At 41.7% G+C, this 19416-nt stretch overlaps 1 protein-coding gene and 1 long non-coding RNA gene across 3 annotated transcripts in view; one reads left to right on the top strand and one right to left on the bottom strand.

Moving 5' to 3' along the window:
• The window catches only part of bltp1 (bridge-like lipid transfer protein family member 1), a 76347-nt gene that overhangs the window by 37767 nt on the left and 19164 nt on the right, over window positions 1-19416 (top strand). Inside the window, exons 49-72 of one of the 2 annotated variants that reach the window (XM_085441437.1) lie at window positions 110-695; window positions 1462-1660; window positions 2078-2341; window positions 2530-2623; window positions 3695-3745; window positions 4463-4669; window positions 5738-5973; window positions 6106-6356; window positions 6489-6594; window positions 7133-7230; window positions 7362-7550; window positions 7804-7972; window positions 9021-9232; window positions 10193-10276; window positions 11523-11721; window positions 11904-11963; window positions 12129-12355; window positions 13310-13477; window positions 13953-14083; window positions 14169-14292; window positions 14438-14550; window positions 15026-15119; window positions 15417-15470; window positions 19075-19337. In XM_085441437.1, coding sequence (XP_085297563.1) covers window positions 110-695; window positions 1462-1660; window positions 2078-2341; window positions 2530-2623; window positions 3695-3745; window positions 4463-4669; window positions 5738-5973; window positions 6106-6356; window positions 6489-6594; window positions 7133-7230; window positions 7362-7550; window positions 7804-7972; window positions 9021-9232; window positions 10193-10276; window positions 11523-11721; window positions 11904-11963; window positions 12129-12355; window positions 13310-13477; window positions 13953-14083; window positions 14169-14292; window positions 14438-14550; window positions 15026-15119; window positions 15417-15470; window positions 19075-19337 — 4179 coding nt within the window. The remainder of the gene's footprint in view (window positions 1-109; window positions 696-1461; window positions 1661-2077; window positions 2342-2529; window positions 2624-3694; window positions 3746-4462; window positions 4670-5737; window positions 5974-6105; window positions 6357-6488; window positions 6595-7132; window positions 7231-7361; window positions 7551-7803; window positions 7973-9020; window positions 9233-10192; window positions 10277-11522; window positions 11722-11903; window positions 11964-12128; window positions 12356-13309; window positions 13478-13952; window positions 14084-14168; window positions 14293-14437; window positions 14551-15025; window positions 15120-15416; window positions 15471-19074; window positions 19338-19416) is intronic. The other variant, XM_085441438.1, reaches the window with a different exon arrangement.
• Window positions 2135-19078, bottom strand: LOC146685892 (uncharacterized). The gene is made up of 3 exons (XR_014916721.1): window positions 18593-19078; window positions 15012-15155; window positions 2135-2322 (listed from the first exon to the last, which is right to left on the bottom strand). It is a non-coding gene; the product is annotated as an uncharacterized LOC146685892 (long non-coding RNA).

The following is a 19416-nucleotide window of genomic DNA, read 5'->3' as shown; positions in this document are numbered from 1 at the left end:
CACATGTTGCATTACCCATCCCTGCTTTTTGGCTTTTTGAAGCCTTTTTCCTTGGTTTCTTCTCTTAATGAAATTATCTGCTAACCCTTTGTGCTTCTTCTATATTAAGGCAAGGCATGGTGAACCTGCCTCCCCTTGAGTTCAAGCCAGCGTTGCTGATTGAGACTTTCAGTGTGAATGCCGTGGTGATGGAGAAGTCAACCAGCGCTCCTCAGGGCCCCACCGCAGCCCCGCTCTCCTTCCACGACCTCAACCGCCGCCACTACAATACATTCCACTGTGACTTCACTACAGCCTGCCAGGCCATCAGCCAGCGCGTCGACATGGCCCTGGTGCGCCTCATCCACCAGTTCAGCACCATGATCGATGATATCAAGGCCACGCAGACCGACATCAAGCTGAGCCGCTACACCGCCGGCTCGGCCTCCCCGACACCCACCTTCAAGGCCCGGCCGTATCGCTACTTCAGGTCGTCGGACTTCAGCCGCAGCTCCCGTGGAAGCCTGAATGGGGCGGGCCGCAGCGGAACCCAGACTCTGAAGAGCAAGAGAGGAGTGGGTGGAGGATCAGGAGGGGGAGCCGCAAATGCTGGTGGTTTACCTCCAAACGGACCTCCATCGGGCATGGACACGCTGGGAAGAAGGGAACCGAGAGGACGCAGCTCCCTCGGACGCTCAGAAAGACGCACCTCCAAGGTAAGGATGATCATGACAGGACAAGATGGGATGGGATGGGACACAATGGATAGAAAGTAATGTGTATATTTTGAGGAGCCAAACATAATGAAGACTTTGCGCAGTAACTGTAAATGGTTGTGATGAAATTAAATGAAAACCTCTTGTGCCTTTTCAACGGCTCTGTGAGGCGCACCTGTCCAGACCAGTAGAATCACTAAATTCACTCAGCAGCTGACATTTCCTCCACACAAACCCTAGAGGGAGCCAGAAGATTATAGGATTTTCTCAGAACAGACAGTAGTATCTTAAACACATCTGTGATGTTTCAGTAAGAAATATTTTTTTGTTTTCAAAAAAACAAAAAAGTTTTTAACTTTAGAAATCTTCTTGCAAACATGTTTGACTTGGTGAAAGTTCTTTTGTTTCAGAAGTTGGAATATGAGCTTTGAAGTTTGAGGCACTAAGCACTTTTTAAATGAGATTTTTATTAAAGTAAATGATGTATGAGATACATTTGAAGTATTTTCCACTCTTGGGGAACTCTCCTGAAATAACTGAGTCACCTCCCTGACACTTATTTCACAAGTGTCTGTTTTTAGCTTTCATTAAGTGGCTCTGTCGTGACAGCTTACTGCATCATAACTATACTGTCAGAGTAAACAACGGGGTAATAAAATAAGGAATGAGTCAGCAGGCCTGTTTATTTACCCTTCAGCCCCACGATGCATATTGTGGCACGTCTACTTTCTGTTTCATAATCTGGAATATTGCGTAATGCCCTCAGGTGTCACGGAAAGGGTCCCGTGACGTGGCCGACCACATGGCGATCCAGATGGATGACTCGGACTCCATCACAGTGTCAGAGCAGAGCGAGCCATCAGCAGAATGTTGGCAGAACATGTACAAGCTGCTCAACTTCTACTCCCTCATCTCCGATCCCACTGGCATCCTGGAGAAAAGCTCCCCGGAGAACTGCCTTTCAGGTGGAAAAAAGCTTCCAGCACACATCCAATTCCACATTTCAGTTGTTTAGCTTAACTGTGTCTTTTTCATTATGCTTTACTCTTCGCTTTATTTTTAGAGGTTGTTACTGTCTTATAATCTGCACACTATGCTCTGCAAATCTGACTGACTTCCTTCATGATCACTGTTTTATAAACACCTTTTCATTCATTTCTCCTGTTTGTGACACGCCTATTTCAGTTTATCCTACTAGAATATTTTACTGCTGTAACAGAGGAGGCTATGAAGTAGTGACCATTCCTTCGGAGTGGGAGGATAAACTTTCCCAATTTAATAAAAAAAAAAAAAAAAAAAAAGTGGTGCATCTGTCATCACCGATTTTATAAGTGAAAGTACAGAAGCAGTTTTTAATGTAACGTGTAAATCTAAATTCACAGAGACGGGACGTCACACCTCAGAGCCGTTCTGTAAAGTGATATTTGAGAATGAGCAGCAGGACCCCAACACGCCCAGCAAGCCTCCCGGTGCGGGTGGAAGGCGACGCAGCCTTGTGAGCTCCGAGCCTCAGCACGTCACGCTCATCGTGTTCGGCATCGGCATGGTGAACCGCACACACCTGGAGGCGGACATCGGCGGGCTGACCATGGAAGCAGAACTGAAGAAGATACATGGAAGTTTCACCCTGAAGGAGAAGATGAAAGGTTAGGCAGGGATTTTGACAGAGATAATGATTTTTTCCATCTTTTTTTATGGTAGGAAAGATCCGATATGAAACTTTAGAAAGTCCCAAAGTAGATCGATGCAGGTGTGCAAAAAAAGGGAAGTTCCTGGTCAGTAGAAGTTTGGTTTGTTTGATCTGATCTCTTTTTTGGTGTTGTTGTGCCTGCAGATATTCTGCACCAGAAAATGACAGAGACGTGCGCATCGGCTCACATAGGAGGGGTAAACATCGTTCTGCTGGAGGGGATAACTCCTGACATTCAGTACGTGCAAACTCTCCTTCTGTTCAGCCTGTCGATTAAATATTTTAGCAGCTATTTAAAAAGAAACCAAGCGTTTTAATCGAAGTGCTTTGTTCCTGTCTGATCTTAACTGTATTGATCCTCACTCTCTCTCATTGTAATGTTTTTTTTTTTTCTTTTTTAATAATTCAGCAGGTGGTAGTGTTTTTCTTTTCTATTAGTTTGAATGTTTTCTTTAAAAATGTGTCGTTTTTTTAATTCTTGTTCACTTTACAAAATTGTGATTAACTTTTGCAAAATGTACTCTTATCAAAACAGTTGATTGAGTGTTTAAGTATAAACTCCATAAACACCTTTAAAAGCCCTCTAAAACATGGTTGTGTTAGTGCTCAGTGAGAACTATTTACAGGCTCCTGTCCAGCCAGTTAATTTTATTATGTTTTCTTTTTACTGCAAGCAATTTCCTCAAAAGGTAGCCAACCTAATCAGGTTGCAAGCCTTGTATTTATGCTTTTAGACAGGCCAGTGTGTCTCCACACTGTTTTGATTCAGTTTATTACATAAATAGATGGCTTACTTAAGAAATCCTCCCACTGTGAAAATAAAACTGAGACCTAATACTGTTTCCATAATGTACCTGCACACTCTGCCTGTTTTTAAATTTATGTGGCCAAGACAGTAGCGTTCTCGAGTTGTTACTGTGATTGCTTATTTTGGCTCTTGTCCTTTTGACTCAAGCAAAAACAGTGTGCGAAGACAGCAGGTCCCAGTGCAGAAGTAAAACAAAACAATGGTGTCTGACATATCAGTGGCTTGTCAGAAGTTGTTGTTTTAGTGTTGCCTCCTAGATGCAGTTTAATTACGAGTATGTTCAGCTGTGGTTCTCTGAGCTGCCTGAGCTCATCTTTGTGTTTTAACTGCTTTGTTAATCCAGAGCCTTATCATAAATAACGTCTGAACTTCTAAAACATTTTAACAGTACATTTAATGTGAAAAATTGCTCTGACCTTCAAGTTTCTCAAATTATTTTACACTTTCTTCTTCTTCTTCTTCTTCTTTTTAATTTGCTTTCTCTTCCAACTACTTGCCTAGACTGGAGGATTTCCCAACATCTCCCACCAGCACTGCTAAACAAGAGTTTCTGTATGTTTATGCTGCATTTTAGGGGACTCATTAAACCAAAAGCATAACTTCCTTAAATGTACATCCATCATTTGTTTCAGTCATCTGTTTACCACATCTGTTTTCAGTGAGCATTTACAATGATCTGTCCCCATTAAGTTTGTGTAAATGAAGCAACTGCCACCTGTGGATTATTGTTGCTGACTTTTTTTCTTCTTCCCCAAAACATAAAATCATCTGATTTCTTTCTCATCTCACTTTTTTCTTAAATGTCAGAAAAATAAAAGCGAGTCAGTGCAGTATCTCTTTGTACCAGTGAGAAGCAGAAAAACTAAATATTTGAGACGCTGAAGCCAAAAAATGGTGTCTCATTATCTATTCAACTTTCTTGTATTTGTTTACAGCATCCATGTTCTCTTCTAATGTCATCAATCTGATAAAAATCTGCAGTCTATTAATATTTAGTCGACACGATATCATTTTCCTTTAGCTGAGCCAGCCAGGCTTGCAGACCGTACATTCTTTGTTATTCATTCATAGCGTCACTACCATAACCGCTCATTACGTCCCTAAAAAAAACAAAAACCAAAAATGCACACACAAATAATTGCAGTCCTGAATTTGCATGGTGTTTCACTGTTTGGTGTCTAACCCCACCTTCATTCATAAGTCTACGTCTTCTCTATGATTGAGTTTTTTTTGCTCCGCTGCTTATTCCGGCTTCCTCTGTGTTTACAGAACGGTGGTCAAATGCAACATCGCCAAGTCTCAGGCCTTGTACAGCGCCCAGCGGGGTCTGAAGACCAACAACGCTGCTGTCTTCAAAGTGGGGGCCATCATGATCAACATTCCCCAACACCCGGCTACGCTGCACAGTATGATGGTCCGCAGCTCCCATCAGCTCTCCAAGCAAATCTCCGACCTCATCCGCCAGCCTTCTAATGCGTACGTCTGCTTCACCTATTCAGCTTTTCTCACAGCTTTTTTTTTCTCCCCACTTCAAAGTAATCAATTTCAAAATGTGCTCAACTTGAAACCATAAATGAATCCACCATCCAACACGTGCTGTCTCTGAAGTGTAATGTTTACTCATTCAGTTCGTAATGTCTACTAAACAGACACGTTACTACAGCAGGTCCACACTGTCGCCCGCCTTTAAAACCTGTGTGTGGTCTGTTTCCATGGTAATATGCTGAATTATGTTAATATATTTATAGAGTTGTAGGTGTGCTTTGGGTATTAAAGAACTTGTCTATAATTTGATTTTCGCTGGAATGGAAGTCAGTATCTGCAGAGTTGTGAAAAATAACACACACATAACTGAATCAAAGCATTAGCAGTGACTTTTCCACGTGCAGCTTCCTTCAACGCAGTTTACCTCATAAGGCTGGGTGGATAAATCGGAGGCGCTGCTTCCCAAATCCAGTCCAGACATTAACATATTACATCATCGCTTGAACATGTAACTATGTAGCACTTTTCTAGTCTCACTGACCAATCAGTGATTTCCACACACATTTATAAAACACTTTACTTTCTACTTAAGCACTGTATCTACCCACACACTGGCGGCCAATTTAGAATCATCAGTTTAATTAACATGGACATTTCTGACTGTGGGAGGAAACCCACACAGCCAGCCACCCTCCTGACAACACAGCACACATAATAATAAACATAAACTCTATCAGTATTCCACTTTTGAACAAAGTCTCATCCTATGGAAGTAATGAAATCATCTGAAAGAAAAACAGAAATATTAACAAGAGGAGATTATAAAAAGAATCAAACACGGTATTGGGGAACAAGGCGGCATTTATAAACACATAGCAAACATTCATTAACGGCTCGCAGTAAAAGAACGTTTAAGAAGGGATTTAAAAGGCGGTAAAGAAGTTGATGGATGTAAGTGGGATTAAGGCTATGTAATACTTTAAAAGCCAAAGTTGCGGCTAAAGTAGAAAGTCATGCAATCCTGACCTCATGAGTAATTGTTTTTATGTTTTTTAACAGCCAACCTCCTAATAGGGAGGACACCCCCACCCCGCAACCCTCTGACAAAGCATCCAGCATCAACCAGACCCCTGTCGAGGCCAACGAGTTCCCTCAGCTTCCCGAAGGCCTGGAGAAGAAGCCCATTGTCCTCAAGTTCAGCGCCATGATGGATGGCATCACCATTGGCGCAGCCCTGCTCCCATCACTGAAAGCAGAGTACAAGATGGGCCGCATGAAGAGCCACGGCATGACGGGTGTGTGAAAATATATCTGATACAAACTTCTGCAATATTTATTTAAAATAATCGTTTTCCTCCCAGCCTTTTGTACCAATTTGCTGAGGTTAATGAGTCATGATATTCCTTCTCTCACCAACTTGTCTTTAGGAGCACAAACCAGTTTCACGTTTGAGTTGCCGAACCACAAACTTTGCTTCCAATCAAAAGTGTCCCCGGTGGACATGTCCCAGCACACTATGTCGCCATCAGCCAGCCTCACGCTGCCGCCGGTTACAATGTCGGGAGAGTACATCATGGAGGATCACGATAGTCACTCAGACCAGGGCTGGGCACCAGACGACTTCCCAGCAAAACAAGGAAACTACCTGCAGGGCAACTACCTGCGATGTGTAGCTGAGGTAAAAAAGTTATAGCAGCAGGTGCTTTAAGTAAAGGCCTGTTGATTTACAATCTGCATTTTAAATCTTTAAAGTTTTGTTATTTGTAACATCTAACTGATCTTTGTGTTCACTGTCCTCTCTCGTGCACAGATTGGCTCTTTTGAGCACAACCTGACCACAGACCTGCTCAACCACCTGGTCTTTCTGCAGAAGGTTTTCATGAAGGAAGTGAACGAGGTCATTCAGAAAGTGTCAGGTAATGTAACGTAAACCTTCTGGTTTTTCATTATTATTCTAATTATTATCTTTTACATTTTTAGAGACTTACCAGAATCACAAACACGTTACAGTACTGTATCCTCTATGTGCTGCTGCAGCAGCCGAGCTTTCCTCTTGGATCAATAAAGTTAATCTAATCTCAGACATCTGGCTTTTCCCCACAGCATTCTGTATCCTACAGCTGCTGCTTAAGTTGCTAAAAAATCGTTTTTCCTCAAATATCAATGCCCGATGCACTGCTACAAATCCACCCTTGTTTATTTCCACATTATTGATAGTATTTTGTTAAGCTCACCAAGCTTGATAGTAGTAGTGGTAGTTTTTTTTTTTTTTTTTTGCCATTTTAGAGAAAAGAATAACGATGGAGGCGCACATTAAAGAGGAAAAGCTGCAATTGAAGACTACAGCAGATTAATACTTGCACATCTGCCTCCGGTCCACATTGCCACAATTCAGCTATGTTTTATCCAGCTTGTGTGTGACCTGTAAGGTGTGTGTGTGTTCTGTTCTGCCAGGAGGAGAACAACCCATCCCACTCTGGAATGAGCACGACACCTCAACAGATGCAGACAAACCCAAAATCCTGCTTTATTCTCTCAGCCTCAGGTTCAAGGTATCTGATGTTCAGTTTGTTTCAGAAATGCAAAATTATTCTCTTTGGGAGAAGCTTTGTGTTGTTTTGAAGGGATGAAACCAGTTCAAGTTTTCTCTGTGGAGATTTTATTGTTGTCTTCGTGTTCACAGGGAATCCAGATGACAGCAACCACTCCCTCCATGCGAGCCGTGCGCTTTGAGACGGGCCTGATTGAGCTCGAGCTGTCCAACAGAATCCAGTGCAAGGCTCAGGCTGGAGGCAGCAGCAGTTACCTGAAACTCTTTGGAAAATGTCAAGTTGACCTCAACCTAGCCCTTGGACAGATTGTCAAGCACCAGGTACAAATGAAATCCTGCACGTATTCTCAAGCAGTTCGTCTTACTCAGCATACAGACACAGAATCCTCACTTCTTAACAGGTCCCGTTCATCCCGTGCTTTATCGTATCAGATGAAGTCAATTCAATTCAATTCAATTTTATTTATATAGCACTAAATCACAACAACAGTCGCCTCAAGACGCTTTATATTGTACAGTAGATCCTACGATAATAGATGACTATTTGATTCCTTTTCTCACTTTCACTTTAAAGGTGTATGAAGAAGCTGGCTCGGATTTCCACCAAGTGGCATACTTCCAAACTCGGATTGGTCTGCGGAATGCTCTGCAGGAGGAAATCAGTGGATCCACTGACAAAGAGGCTGTTCTCATCACCCTCAACAGGCCAGTGGTTTTCGCTCAGCCCGTGGCATTCGACAGAGGTTAGGATTCCTTTTTTTTTCTATCTTTGGTGTATAGGTCTTTTAAAACATGGGCTGCATGATATTTAATCTGTGTTTAAAGGTGATGATTTTTCTGACGTTAAAAGTTTCTCACAGCTTTCTTGACTGAAGCAGGATCAGAAGCCTCATTATGTACAATGCAGTACAGTGGGTGATACGTTATCCTTGAAGTCAGACTTTTCTTAACGTGGCAGCTTTATTGTTAAAGTTACTTTGGTAATTAGAGTGGGCATGTCCTTTATGAAAGTGTGTGTGTGTGTGTGTGTGTGTGTGTGTGTGTGTGTGTGTACACGTGTAATAAAGTTTGGTAAATGGATGTGACAGCTTAAAAGCTGTGACTATGTGAGGAAAGAACACAATGTAATGTGTTGTTGGATCCTTATCAAACCTGTCTGGGATAATTTGTTCCAAGTGATTACGTTTTTGCTTCTTTTCCATGTGTTTAAAAGTTGCTGCTACTAACTGATGTTGCAGTTAATGTAATAAACTCAAAACATCTACAGCTGGAAGCACCTGCTGAACTTCAGCTTCTGTTAACATTTTGTCAAACTCCCATTATACATTATTCATTGTTAGTGTGTCTGAATAATCTGACCCATCAAACACTTTGTAGAAATTTTAGAAACATGTCTGTCTGTTAAGATGACTCCGTCAGTCTTACTTAGTCTGGTTTAATAAGACTCAGACATGTAGCTGACATATTTAGGTGACATTACTGGAGAAAGACTTTCTGTTCCTATTAATGTTGTTGGGTAACACTGAACAATCAACAGTATAAAGTATAGGTTTTAATGTTTTTATACTGTGTAACATTATTTCACACTTTGATGCCAATTCCAACACTGGTGGGTAAAGTGGGATGGGTGTGTGATTTTATTTAAGCTCTGGGAAAAACAGATTTTCCTTATTTAGATCCATATTTGGAGTTTTTGGTTCTTTAGCATCTCAAAATTTGATATAAATTACTTAAATGACATGTTAGATCTTATTTAATGTTTATTCATCCCACCACTGTGCTCTTCTGCAGCTGTGCTCTTCTGGCTAAACTACAAAGCTGCATATGACAACTGGAATGAGCAGCGTATGGCCCTCAACAAGGACATTCACGTGGCCACAAAAGAAGTGGTGGATAAGCTGCCAGGCATTCAACAGACCTCCGCCCAGGCATTCAGCACCCTCTTTCTGCAACTGACAGTCAATGACCTGGGTATTTGCCTGCCAATTACCAACACATCTCAGGTAATATGCTATGACTGAGTCTCCCAAGTGTCATTGGTCAGTCCCTTTGAGCGTTAGATTGTTTTCTTATAAATAATCTTATATATTTTTAAGTTCGGTTTAGGATATAAAGTGCACAACTTATTTTGTTTTGTAAAAGTTTTAATATATGCTGACTTGAAATACACACTTTGAAAAGTTATAAAAAACAAAAATCCCCAACAAGGTGCTCTGCTTGTGGCTCTATGGCTTGCTTCCATCACTGCTGCTTTTTTCAGATCATCCAAATTTGAATGTACTGATGAATCTACTAGTATACTGATCGCTAGTAGATGCCACAATCTGCAGTAGTTTTCAACTACTACAAGTTTTGGAAGACATTGATTTCCTATGTCTGCAAATACTCACTCACCTAGTGTAGCAGTAGGTAAACTGGAAATGCAGACTGCTTGCCTTCAAAGTAAAACTAGTTTATGTTGAAACATGTTGGTTACAGTCATAAGACACTGTCTTTACTTTGAAGGCTGCTGATTCCACCAAGCAGCAGCCAGCAACTTGCAGCAAAAACACTTGCTAACTGGTTAGACAATCCACATTTTTCCCTGGCTTCAGGAGATTTCCAGCTCAACACCAACCAGTCTGCAGGCATGTGAGACTGATGCCAAACTAACAGCCTTAAGAACTGTTCAGTGATGTTGAGCTACTCTTATCAGATCTTATGTCAGTGCCTCCTCAACAATTGCTGTAAATCTGTATACAGTCCCAACAGACAGGCTTCCTCACAGTTACTTTAAGTCAACATGTGCATGTGCATATTGGGTGTCCTATTTTTTTTATTTTTTTCTTTCTCTTTTTTTTGGAAGTGTGTCCTATATTTTACTGTACTCATTCATCATAGTTTGAATTATCCTTATTCTACTTTGCATGCTAGGATTGGAAAGATTTCAGATGCAGACAGTTATGTTACACTTATTTCCATAGAGAGGACAAGAACCAGTTACGGAGGGCACAAACTCTGAAGCTGGGGCCAGCTCTTCAGCAGGCCAGCAAAGAAATGCACGAAAAGTAACCAAAAGTTTATTACATCTCTTGGGATGGCTTGGTGTGAGGTGTTGACTGATACTGAGTGACGCTCTTCTATAAAACCTGTCACACTGCAGTATACTGCATCATAGGTGCTTTGTGGTTTTAAAAAAAAAAAGCTTCTCTAACGGCGGCATAACAAGTAGTGAAGCTCGGGCTGGTGTTTGAGGTGTGTTTTCATAATAAAAGTTATGCCTGTTGGTATCCAGAGTATTGATTATGTGAGTGCTTTTTAGTTATGTACGTTTCTATATGCGAGACTAGATTAAGAATATAGTTAGGTGCAGTGTTGCACATGGTGGGCTCTCTCTACGCTTGTATGCATGTGGTATTTTGCATTGGCTTATATCTGGGATCTTGTAATAGCTGCCCCAAAATTGTGGTCTGATTATTTTCATCCAGCTGATTGAAATGGGCTAGTAAATAGTTCAGATACAGATATATGTATTTTCCTAATGATAATGATCAGACTGCTATTCTGGGACTAATGTCAGGTTAATCAAATTCATGTAATTTGGATGTGTGGGTTTCTGTTTGTTTGTTTTTTCTTCTTTAATCACTGATTTTCTGCATTTGAACTTGAAATGTACTGAAGAGCTTGGTAACACTTCACTCAGAGATAGATTTATGTCAGTAGCACTTAAACTTGTTCCCTCGAAGGTTTTAAAGTGGACCTGTCTTGTTAAGCTTTTGACTTATTTTCAGGTGGACTTGAATATTAAACATGCTAAAATAACAAACAAAAAAGTTTCAGACCTTTTGGATCTTTATGATGCCCAGTCTTTACGATACACAGTTCTGGCTCCACTCTTTCACCTGCCATTCAAACCTTCCGTTGGTGAGTTTTAGGCCATAAGAATAAAGATGCATTAAAGAGACGGTGCAAAGGGTGTTAAACCAGCTTGTGTGTGGAGACAGACTATACAGAGGCCAGAAAGATGTAAAAAGGATTATTTGTTTTGTACCGTGAATCATGTATAATCTAGAGTCCAAGCTAAAATGTTTAGAGCTGGAAATAAGCATAGCAAATCCCCTTTAATGTGCAATAATTTGCCATTGTGCTATTGTTCTTAATATTTGGTTAAGTTGATGACAGCTGTACAGAATGAAGTGTTGCCAACGCTTCCTTTTCCAAACAAATGGAGGTGGTTTGCCTTTCCTTGTACTCTCCCCCCTTCTCCTCTCTCCCTTGAGGCCAGAGTAACCTTTCTCCCTGCCATTCCACCAGGCCAATCACAGCATAGATTTTGACACGGGCTCTGCGCTGGTCCTGACCATCGAGAGCACACTGATCACCGCCTGCTCCTCCGAGTCCCTGGTGAGTAAAGGACACTTCAAAAATTTCTGCATCCGCTTTGCCGAGGGCTTCGAGACCTCCTGGGACGACTGGAAGCCTGAAGTCCGGGGAGACATCGTCATGAATGCTTGTGAGTGACACAGTTTATGCAAATGTTTTTATCTAAGTGTTGCAGAAAGCCATTTCAAATACAAATTCTGTACTGTGTGAGCCCGTTCACATTTGATTTGTGAGCTAGTGGGCAGAAGAAGACTGTCAGTGTGTCTCTATAGAGATCATGAAAGATATTTGTTTGTATGTACTTGTGTGCAGGTGTAGTCCCTGACGGTACATATGAAGTGTGTTCCAGGACTACAGGGCAGCCCTCTGCAGGCAAGTTCTTTTAACTGTGCTCTGGTCTATTAAATATAGATCACACCCTAGAGCTGCACAATGATATTGAGACTGTGTGGAAAATTTTATTATTTATTGCATTAATTTTCCCAACATCATCCACTGTTTTCCCTCTCACTCCTGGCTTCCTTTTCACCAAAACAGAAAGCAGCAGCGCTGGTACCTGGACTCTCAATGTGCTTTGGAAGATGTGTGGAATCGCCGTTCACATGGACCCCAATATCGGCAAGCGCCTCAACGCTCTGGGCAACACGCTGACGTCCCTGACGGGCGAGGAGGACATAGACGACATCGCCGATCTGAACTCTGTGAACATGGCAGACCTTTCAGATGAGGACGAAACCGACTCCATGTCACCCACCACGCACATGGTCAGACACCGCTCAGTTCGTTTTTTATTACAGTTTAGTTTGAATTCGGAAGATTGCTAAAGAGTAATTGTGTATTTCCGCCACAGCTGGATTCAGTCGTTCTTTCACAGCCTGACTTTAACGAGACCCGAGCAGCTGTTGCATCAGTCAGATCAGATGGTCTCCTTTAGAAGTTAGAAAGTTCTCAAGAAATATCTAAAAATATATATTTCCAGTGTTGAAAGTTGTGAAAAGAAAAACTCTAAACTGAAGTGGGAATATTCAGCTGTTGAGTTTACTGCCAGTCAGTATCGCAGGTTCAGAAGAAGAAGTTCAACATTTAGGGAAATGCATCTATTCTCTTATTTTGCAGCTGGTAATATGAGAAGATAAGTACCACTGTGGTGTATGTAAATTAGATAACAGACTGCAGCAGCAGCTGTTACCTTAGTTTGATGCAAAGACTGAAAACAGGGAATGTGTTGATAACTAAAGCTGCCTCTAAAACAAATTGGTTTGGGTTGTCTGGGGGGCTGTTATGAGTTTCTGCTGGTTTCCAGCAGCCTCACAAGATTGAGGTCACAGCTCCCAGCTAAGAAACACCCAGGCACGTAACCCCTCAGTAAAACAGCAAATTGCTGTTTTTTCTCCTCTTTGGTTTTTGCACAGATTAAACAAACTGATAAAATGTGTTAGTTTGGGTTCTTTAGGACTGCCTATATTCTCCTTCACTAAGCTAACCAGCTGCTGTTCATTGTGGTGTCGCAGGTAAGCTCTACGATATCTTCTCATCGTGCTGTCGACAGGATAGTGTTTGTGGATTTCTAAAATGTTGAACTATTCCTTTAATAATGCATCAGTCCGTTTGAACAAATCCTACCTGGCTTGCATTTAAAAAAAAAAAAGCTTCAGAAGGCAAAGTCTGACCCAGGCTGTTCCACCTTTCCATTCACCTGTCCCTGCTGTTATTTACAGACTCCAGAGTTCAGCCCTCGGCTGACCTTAAGGAAGCGTCTGGTAAACCACATCCTGGGCCTCAGCCCCAGGCCTCAGAGCATATCTGTCCCCATCGACTACTTAAACTGTGCATCTCCTTGCCTACCAGGCAGTGGCAGAACCCAAAGACCCCTCTCCTGGGCTTGTGTATGTAGCCGCCCGCAGTGTTAAACTTTTCTCCAGGCTGGTTGAATCACTTACAAGGTCACATTTCAGGCACTTGCACTTAAGTGATGAAGGCTGTGGATTCCAAAATTCTGGGCTGTGTTATTTGCTTCCACTGCCCTCCTCATTAAGCTTCAATGATGGGTGAAAAGAAGTAGATTAGTGGCCCATAATTCCCTTTGGCAATAAAGCTTTGTTTCCTTCTTTCACTAGGAGTTGTGGTGGTGGTGGTGGTGTCTCTTATTTGTGACATGGCTCCTGGTGTGTGGATAATTCTACAGATAAACTTCTAATGATTGAATCACAAAAATGCACCTTTTAATCAGAAACTGGGACATCGGGACGATGGATTCTTATTGCACAATCTGTTGATCAGAAAGTTTGTCACAGTTGTCAGTCAGTTTAACCACATCTGTGTGTTTCCATGTGTGTTTGGTTTCCTGCTTTGGTGCAACAGGAGGCGGTTGACCCCAGAAGGCCCATGGTGTCAGGAAACCAGATAATTGATGCTCGTGGGAGGAAGTTCACAAAAAGGGTCATTGACATCCGAGAACTGAATGAGCAAGCCAAAGTCATCGATGACCTCAAGTAAGACTCCAGCTTTTTGTAACTGTTCTGTTTAAAGAGTTGCAACAACTAAGTGACTAGCCGTGTCCTCTTCTTACGAACGCAGGAAACTGGGGGCCAGCGAAGGAACCATCAATCAGGAGATCCAGCGCTATCAACAGCTGGAGTCTGTGGCCGTCAAAGACATCAGGAGAGATGTCAGAAAGAAGCTGCGTCGCTCCAGCATGAGGGTGAATCCCCCGTCTCTTTACCTTCCCCGAGTAGAAGTGCATTCGCCACAGCACCTTAACTTAAAATAGCATGAAATCATGCTAGGGTGTTAGTCATGTTTATCCTTTTATGGACCCGTTTGTAGCTGTGTTTGTTCTTTCCCAGGCGGCCTCTCTAAAGGATAAGTGGGGTCTTGGCTACAAACCAAGCTACAACCGCTCCAAAAGCATCTCAGCGGCAGCAGGCCGGCCACCTCTAAAAAGGATGGACAGACAAAGGTAACAAAGAAGGGCAGCAGGAGGCACCTTCCCTGGTATCAGATTATCATAGAAATGACACCATTAAGGGAGCTTCACTGTAAACAAACAGGACCATGTGACCTCTGTCTCACTTCTCTGCTGCTGCTGCTGCTGCTGCCATTATGTTTTTCAAACATTTTCCCATTATCTTGCTGACAAAGAGGGACAGAGTGACTCACAAATTAGAATGTAGTGAAGAGGAAGTGCTCATTGCATTTTGTTTATAGTAATTATGCAGATTATCTCAGGATTAATGTAGTATTGATATTCAGGCAGTTCAGACCTTTCACAGGAGAAAAATATTTACTCTGGAGGGGTCAACAAATGCTCAACAATGACTTGAAATGAATCGTACTAATAACAGGCCGGGCTTTGACAAGTGTTGGCTGATTAAATGCCATATGTTCTGAAACAAAATCAAATAAAAATGAGATCCTCACAATGTTGGCTTCAGTTCCAGAATCGGAGATGTGGATGCAGATTTCCCAGATATCCGTGTGGACGTGTCCTCTCCGGCACCACGGGTCACCTTCAACATCCAGGACACGGTAAGCCTGCCTTCTTCATGTGTCAGATATCCATTGCTGTAGCACATTAATAGATTGCATTGTACCTCTTAATTGATTTATTTATAAATTAAAGCATTTCCAAACAAATCAATATTCTGTTTTTTGTTTTTTTAGTTTTGTGCAATTTTATATGCGATCATCTGCATCTCATCCATCATTTACATGTTTGTTTGTTACCATAACTGATCTCTGTTACAGCTGATTTGTACAGTATGTTGCAGTAGAAACAGAGGGATGAACTCTTGTTTTAAAAATAACTCTTCTGTCCAATTAAAGATTAATAATCAGGCTTTGGAGTCTGCACCTGTCAGTCCAGGAGATATATTCAAGGTATATGGTCCAAGAATAAAATTTAAAAAATGAAAATACATAACCAACGCTGATCAAAAACTTCTGTTTCCTTCTCTCCTCTGTGATTACCTTGACAGTGCTGACAGGATTTTGAATATGCAAAATCAAAACAGGATGATAAGACGGGAACTTTCGGCTATATGCAGTAGACATTCATTTGCATAATAAGTTAGATTTTGATTTATTACTGGTGCATGAGGATCATCCGGATTTATAATAAAACCTACAGTGTGGCAAAAAAGTATTTAGTCAGCCACTGATTGTGCAAGTTCCCCCACTTAAAATGATGACAGAGGTCAGTAATTTGCACCAGAGGTACACTTCAACTGTGAGAGACAGAATGTGAAAAAAAAATCCATGAATTCACATGGTAGGATTTGTAAAGAATTTATTCGTAAATTAGGGTGGAAAATAAGTATTTGGTCACCTCAAACAAGGAAAATCTCTGGCTCTCACAGACCTGTAACGTCTTCTGTAAGAAGCTTTTCTGTCCCCCACTCGTTACCTGTATGAATGGCACCTGTTTGAACTCATCATCTGTATAAAAGACACCTGTCCACAGCCTCAAACAGTCAGACTCCAAACTCCGCCATGGCCAAGACCAAAGAGCTTTCGAAGGACACCAGGAAAAGTATTGTAGACCTGCACCAGACTGGGAAGAGTGAATCTACAATAGGCAAGCAGCTTGGTGTGAAAAAATCAACTGTGGGAGCAATCATCAGAAAATGGAAGACATACAAGACCACTGATAATCTCCCTCGATCTGGGGCTCCACGCAAGATCTCATCCCGTGGGGTCAAAATGATCATGAGAACGGTGAGCAAAGATCCCAGAACCACACGGGGGGACCTGGTGAATGACCTGCAGAGAGCTGGGACCAAAGTAACAAAGGTCACCATCAGTAACACACTACAACGGCAGGGAATCAAATCCCGCAGTGCCAGACGTGTTCCGCTGCTGAAGCCAGTGCATGTCCAGGCCCGTCTGAAGTTTGCCAGAGAGCACATGGATGATACAGCAGAGGATTGGGAGAATGTCATGTGGTCAGATGAAACCAAAGTAGAACTTTTTGGTATAAACTCAACTCGTCGTGTTTGGAGGAAGACGAATACTGAGTTGCATCCCAAGAACACCATACCTACTGTGAAGCATGGGGGTGGAAACATCATGCTATGGGGCTGTTTTTCTGCCAAGGGGACAGGACGACTGATCCGTGTTAAGGACAGAATGAATGGGGCCATGTATCGTGAGATTTTGAGCCAAAACCTCCTTCCATCAGTGAGAACTTTGAAGATGAAACGAGGCTGGGTCTTGCAACATGACAATGATCCAAAACACAGCGCCCGGGCAACAAAGGAGTGGCTCCGTAAGAAGCATTTGAAAAGTCCTGGAGTGGCCTAGCCAGTCTCCAGACCTCAACCCCATAGAAAATCTGTGGCGGGAGTTGAAAGTCCGTGTTGCTCGGCGACAGCCCCAAAACATCACTGCTCTCGAGAAGATCTGCATGGAGGAATGGGCCAAGATACCAGCTACTGTGTGTGCAAACCTGGTAAAGACGTATAGTAAACGTTTGACCTCTGTTATTGCCAACAAAGGTTATGTTACAAAGTATTGAGTTGTATTTTTGTTATTGACCAAATACTTATTTTCCACCCTGATTTACGAATAAATTCTTTACAAATCCTACCATGTGGATTCATGGATTTTTTTTTCACATTCTGTCTCTCACAGTTGAAGTGTACCTCTGGTGCAAATTACTGACCTCTGTCATCATTTTAGGTGGGGGAACTTGCACAATCGGTGGCTGACTAAATACTTTTTTGCCCCACTGTACTATTCCCTTAGCTGCTGAGTGTGAGAGTCAGCAATTCATCCCTGCTTTTATTTAGAATGACCTCAACCCAAGAAAGTTCTCAGAAAATCAATTGTTTGCAGAATAAAAACACTTTACAGTTGAATTGCTGCTTAATGAATTATAGTTTCACACCCCACACACACTCATCCTGTCTTGAAACTGCATAAAATAATCCAGCAGCTTTTTTCTTTTTTTTAACCTTAGTATATTGAGTGATTTCTAACAACTATGCATGGGTGGCCACTGAGTCACAGTCTGTCGGCTTTTGTTTGTCACAACAGCAGGTCCTTAATCGCCCCCAACAATACCAAAAACTTCACGAGGATAAAATAAATAATACGTTTAATATAAAGTCACCAGTTTACCTTTTAAAATGCCACAATCACAAATAATAACTCAGACATTCTGGGGAAAAGAATCCATTCTCTTTAACCCCACATCCCTGAAGCGGCATTTGTGGCTCATACTGTGAAGACGGCAGTCATGTGTGTTGAGGAGAATAATAACTATATAAGAAAACTTGCTTATTATTTGCGGGCGTGACTGCAAACATAAACTGCAAACAACTTTCATAACTGTGGCTCCCAAACCTTTTTCAGACAATCCTCTCTCTTCAGAAGCCACAAGAAAGTTCCCTCCCCCTACCCGACTGTTTTAATTACTTATTAACAATTTTTTTTAAAAAGTCCAAGTGAAATTTTAGGGTTAAACAGGTGGTCACAGGCATGTGTGAACGTCACATAATCCATCATAAAAGATGATTTTATTTAAAAAAAATCATTTATTTTTACTTAATTTTAACAAAACCAAGAGATTGAAGTCTTATAATGAAATGGTGACCTTATTATGTAGTTGCCAAGCAACCTGTAGCCACTTAAAATATTCGTCAATAGCGTAATCAAAATTCCTTTGATGACATGAGTTATTTAATCTCCCAAAGGAGCTTTCGTTGGGTTTATTTGCTCAGCACTGTAACTGAATGGTGATGAATCTGTTGTGCAGTTGTGTTATTTTCTTGGTGAGTGTAAATCTTTCTCTTTTTTTTTTTTTTCAATAAAATCATTAACGGTGAAATTGATAACAATAATCCTGATATTAATTAAAAAATTATAGTAATCTCTAACTCTTTGATGAAAGAACAAGACTTGCTCAATAAATCAATACCACATTCATATAAAACTCTATATTGTCCTATAAGGAGTATTTGTGTCGCAGATGGATTATTTCTAATTTAACTGATGCTCACCTCTGTCAGTGTGTTTGGGATCTGTTGACCCTACACAAATGGGCTTTGTCCCTGGCTGTCATAAGGATACTTCTACACTTTCTTGGGCATTTTTCTGTTGTCACCATCTTGAGACGGGGTATGTCATCTACTCATCCTCATCTTCTTCCTTTGTTTCAAGCTGTCATTCCTCTTCACAGAAAGTGCATGACCTCTGAGCTCCTCGGTGAACCGTTGCAGGCAGTAGTGTTCTGCCTCTGGACCTGCAGAAGTAAAAGATTAAATTTGATTTGAGGAGTAAACACAAATTTCAGAACTGATCAGTTAAACTAATTAATAAGGTCCAGTCTACAGAACACTACTTCCTTTTTTGGGTGGATTTCTGCTGAAGACATCAGCTCCAGCTCTCAGATTCCCTGGATCGATGTCTCCACGTAGGAACAAATTTAGACAGACATTAAACCATTTCCTGTGTGAGTTTGACCTTTTGTCCTTTTCTAAAGTTCCCTGAGGAGTCAGAGGGGGACCTGTCGACAGTCTCCATTGACGATTCATCCCATCCTCATCACCTCCATCTCCATCCCCTATCTGTTGTCGATGGTCATCACTCAGTTTTCAGTGCCCCCGCCACCCCTGCTGTCTTCTCACCCACACTTCCCTTCCAGCATGACGACATAAGGCGCGATGACCTGTCCTCTTCCTCCTCGGAAGACTCGGACAAGGACGACTTCGAGCATGACAGACAGCAGAGCTATCGAAGGCCTGTGTGAGTTTATTGCGTTTGTCAGTGCAGGCGTACTTGTTATGACAGTTAGGAAAAGAAAGCGCCATTAATTTCTTTTTTG

This window comes from Copadichromis virginalis, linkage group LG19 (genome assembly GCF_057382275.1).
Source record: "Copadichromis virginalis isolate Kocher_CV1m ecotype Utaka linkage group LG19, C_Virginalis_male_GT1.1, whole genome shotgun sequence".
Classification (NCBI taxonomy): domain Eukaryota; kingdom Metazoa; phylum Chordata; class Actinopteri; order Cichliformes; family Cichlidae; genus Copadichromis; species Copadichromis virginalis.
Note: the sequence above shows the minus strand (reverse complement) of the source record. Positions and strands in the feature narration are given on the sequence as shown.